The sequence below is a fragment of the Asparagus officinalis genome, chromosome 7, assembly GCF_001876935.1.
Source record: "Asparagus officinalis chromosome 7, Aspof.V1, whole genome shotgun sequence".
In the NCBI taxonomy this organism is placed as follows: Eukaryota; Viridiplantae; Streptophyta; class Magnoliopsida; order Asparagales; family Asparagaceae; genus Asparagus; species Asparagus officinalis.
The window spans coordinates 41,856,851-41,860,739 of NC_033800.1; the positions used below are offsets into that span (position 1 = coordinate 41,856,851).

The window sequence follows — 3,889 nt, forward strand, 5'->3', positions numbered from 1 at the left end:
GAAGAATGTTCATATTGGGGTGAGTGGTTTTCACCCACCAAGTCCTGTTTTGAAAGCTTACAAGCTTCCTAACTGACTTCCCTCCTGTTTTCGAAAGAGGAGATGGTTACTCCTCTTTCGTACTTGATTAAGGCTTCCAATTCTAACTTACCCTTTAGAGGGCAAAAAAATGTCCAACAATCTCTTTTGACTGCAACAATCTCTTCAAAATTGGCATGAAACTGTACCCAGAATAGGATTTTCTTGTCCATGATATACGTCTGCACATGTATTTGCCTTTAGATTGAAGTTATATGGAAAATGTTTGCCTAGCTACCTACAGTTATAACAGAACTGGTGATCCCTGTATAGTTGGATCAACTCCTTAAACAGATGTCTGTAAAGACTTTTTTACCCCCTTCTTTTCTCTCCTTTGTTTGGTGTAATTAGATGAGGTTCAAAATGATCTCAGTCGAAACAAATGAAAGAAGAGTTACGAAGCAATCTTTATACAGGTGGGAATAATTAAAAAAGTGTAAAAAAACATATTTACATTTATTAAGAAAGTGAGATATGGTTTACAGGACGACCTCTATGAAATTGTTAATATACTTGCGCACATTATTTTGAAAGGTCATTAATCTTTCATGTTGTGTTTGCTATATTAACTAAGAAGTGATGTCATATCTGTTCAAGGCCTATTATTTGTGATAATCAATGTATTAGTTAAGAATTTTGAGAATGTTGTCCCTGTTCACTACGGGGGTGTTAGTCAATTGGGACATTTTCATGCAAATTGGGATAATTGTTAAAGTGAAATAATTTTTCGCTAGTGAGATATTTTAGTGGGATAAATAGGAACAATTTTGTGAAGTGAGATATTTTGATAAAATAACGTGGGATAAATTTTTATAATCATGAACTATATATTTATGCATTTTGAAGATATAAATACTATTTATGTATTTTTAAACTTACTATTATTGATTGATAATTGCTTACAAGAATGTTCTATACTATTAAATAACTTTTGGTTAGACTATAAGATATTGACAATTATTATTATAATGATGGTGATAACCATAAACCATAATAGGAAAGAAGTAAAGAAAAAAAGATATATAAAAAAATAAAAAATAACAAAATAAATATGAGTTCTAGTTTTTTATCACCTAGTTCTCAGCTAAAACTTGGAATAATTTGAGAGACTAGAACTCTCATTTTTGTATAGAAAAATAAAAAAAAGTAGGATAATTTTGTACCATTATCCCAATTCTAGTTTTGTTAAAGTTCTACTTGACTAAACACTGTAAAAATTTATTCTAATTTTAGTTTTATGCGACTAACACTTAAAAATTTATCCCACAGATTATCCAAGTTCCAATTTTAAGTTCTAGGTGACTAACCCCACCTACTGGATCACATGTCCTGAAATCTTAGTCCAGTCATCCTTAATATTTACGTTAGGTAAATCTAATTTAGATTAGCTTCAGAATATTGTTTCAGGAGGCTGACCATTTCTATGAAACTAAAGCTTTTGAGTTCTGATTGAAATTTTCTGTTATTCTCTAACAGCTTTTACATGTAAGACCTTAACTTTTTTTCTCCATCATTTTATTCCATGAGATGTAGTAAATCTCAGTTAAATCTATCCTCAAAATTTCTGAGTATATGTCAAGACATTATCACAATTTGATCTTCCATCTCGTTTTGTAGGTGACGGCCAAAGCTATCTACTCGGCTATTGCCAACCAAGGAGTAACACACTTCTGCGCAGCCCCAATCGTATTGAACTCCATAATCAATGCTCCAAAGCATGAAACCATCCTCCCCCTTCCCCGCACCGTCAATGTAATGAGGCGCAGCCCCTCCGGCTTCCCTGCTTGCCGCCATGTCACGCCTTGGTTTCCGTGTCACTCACACCTACGGCCTCTCAGAAACCTATGGCCCGTCTGTCGTCTGCGCCCAGAAGCCTGAATGGGACTCCCTCGCACCCGATGTCCAAGCCCGCCTGCAAGCCCGCCAGGGTGTTAGGTACATCGGCCTCGAAGGGCTAGACATTATTGACCCAAAAACATTGACCCCCGTACCCTCGGACGGTAAGTCCATCGGAGAAATCGTAATGCGAGGAAATCTGGTCATGAAAGGATACCTCAAAAACCCTAAAGCGAACGATGAGGCTTTTGCAAACGGTTGGTATCATTCTGGTGATTTAGGAGTAAAGCACACAGACGGATATATAGAAGTAAAGGATCGGGCCAAGGATATCATAATATCGGGTGGAGAGAATATCAGCAGTTTGGAGGTGGAGAGTATTTTGTACGGGCACCCAGCAGTGCTGGAGGTGTCGGTTGTGGCACGGGCAGATGAGCGGTGGGGAGAGTCGCCGTGTGCTTTTGTGACGTTGAAGGAGAGTATTGATAAGTCGAAGGAAGGAGAGATGGCTGAGGATATAATGAGGTTTTGTAGGGCGAAAATGCCTGCTTACTGGGTTCCTAAATCCGTGGTGTTTGGGAGTTTGCCTAAGACTTCTACAGGGAAGATACAGAAGCATTTGTTGAGGGCCAAGGCGAAGGAGATGGGGCCTGTGAAGAAAAGCAGGATGTAAGCAAGTTGTATTTTGAGTTTGATGTTGATGGAGATGTTCATGATGACTGTTATATTATGCTACTGAAGTCTCTTTTGTGCCATTGTCTGATTCAGCAATGCTTAGGTAATAAGAGAGGGAACTTGGTTGTATATTTAAACAAAAGCAAGCGACGTGCTTTTCTTCAGCATGAATACTTCATATCTTGGGACTGATAATAATAATAATAATTAATGTTATTATGAACTGTGCTCATGAAGCATGATTGAGCTTTTGGTGGTTTAAAGTTGGGTTTGTCTATGTCTTGATTCTTGGCGGAGAGCAAATGTGCACTACTTCAGCGTGATTTTGACATTTCGTTGATTTTGAAATGTGCATATGCGTGCTACATCAAAGCGCACTTTTAGTTTATGAAAAAATGCTTCCAGCCCCCAAAATGAAAGAAAACGTGATTCTCTTTCTCAAGAATTTTTCAACGGGTGCTTTGCCCTTTAAAAGTAAACTTTGTGTTCTCTGCGCTCCCAAAACCCAAGATATTTAAATTCGTGAAGACCATAATACTCTCTCTCTCTCTCTCTCTTTTATATCTGTTATGTTTTGAAAGAGTTTCCTCCGTCAATCCCAACGGAGAACCTCGACATCCGTCAATCGTCGCCGCTGCCGTTGAAGCTTCGTCAATCCCCTCGCTGTCGATTTTCGTCAGAGGTGTTTGTGTTCTATGAGGCGATATTGAGTAGGGAGTACTTTAGAGGGGAGAGATTAGGGTTAGGGCAAGGGCATCAGGAATTGGGACTGATGAACAAGCATATGAGGTTCTTGCGAGGTTTCTCACTGTTTGTTTGGTGACTGGGAGGAGAGATATGGTGAATCGGCTTGCTGGCAGCTTAAGGGGCTAGTTGATGAGTGCAAGAAGAATTTTCAGGTAAAAGATTATGTGAAAATTGAAGCATTTGAAGGAATTGAGGAGGTGGAAGAAGGAAGTGGGTCATGTTAGTGATTTTAATATTATTTTTTGTTTTTTGAAGGGTTAATTGTTGGGTAATTTTCCTTTTTCTTACTGATTTTTTGTAAGATTCAGAAACATATATAGCAATGTATGATATAGTAGGCAACTTTTGTGTGAGTAAAATTGATCCGCGGTGGTCTTTGCTCAACATCTCTCCCCCCTCATGGCTTCAACTTGAGGTCTTGGTTTATGCATTGGTTGTGAAGATTACGGGTTGCTAGTTAAGGTTATGGGTTGAAGCCATGAGGGGGAGAGGGTAGGTTGTTAAGGTTAGGGTTGGTTGTTAAGGTTAGGGTCGGTTGTTAAGGTTACATTGA

At 38.4% G+C, this 3,889-nt stretch overlaps 1 protein-coding gene across 1 annotated transcript in view; it reads left to right on the forward strand.

Annotated features, from left to right (window-relative positions):
• LOC109848028 (acetate/butyrate--CoA ligase AAE7, peroxisomal-like) overlaps window positions 1–2,812 on the forward strand; it is a 53,083-nt gene extending 50,271 nt beyond the window's left edge. Inside the window, 2 exon segments of the mRNA XM_020417288.1 lie at window positions 1,696–1,835; window positions 1,837–2,812. Of these exon segments, the coding sequence (XP_020272877.1) occupies window positions 1,696–1,835; window positions 1,837–2,587 (891 nt within the window). The 3' untranslated portion in view covers window positions 2,588–2,812.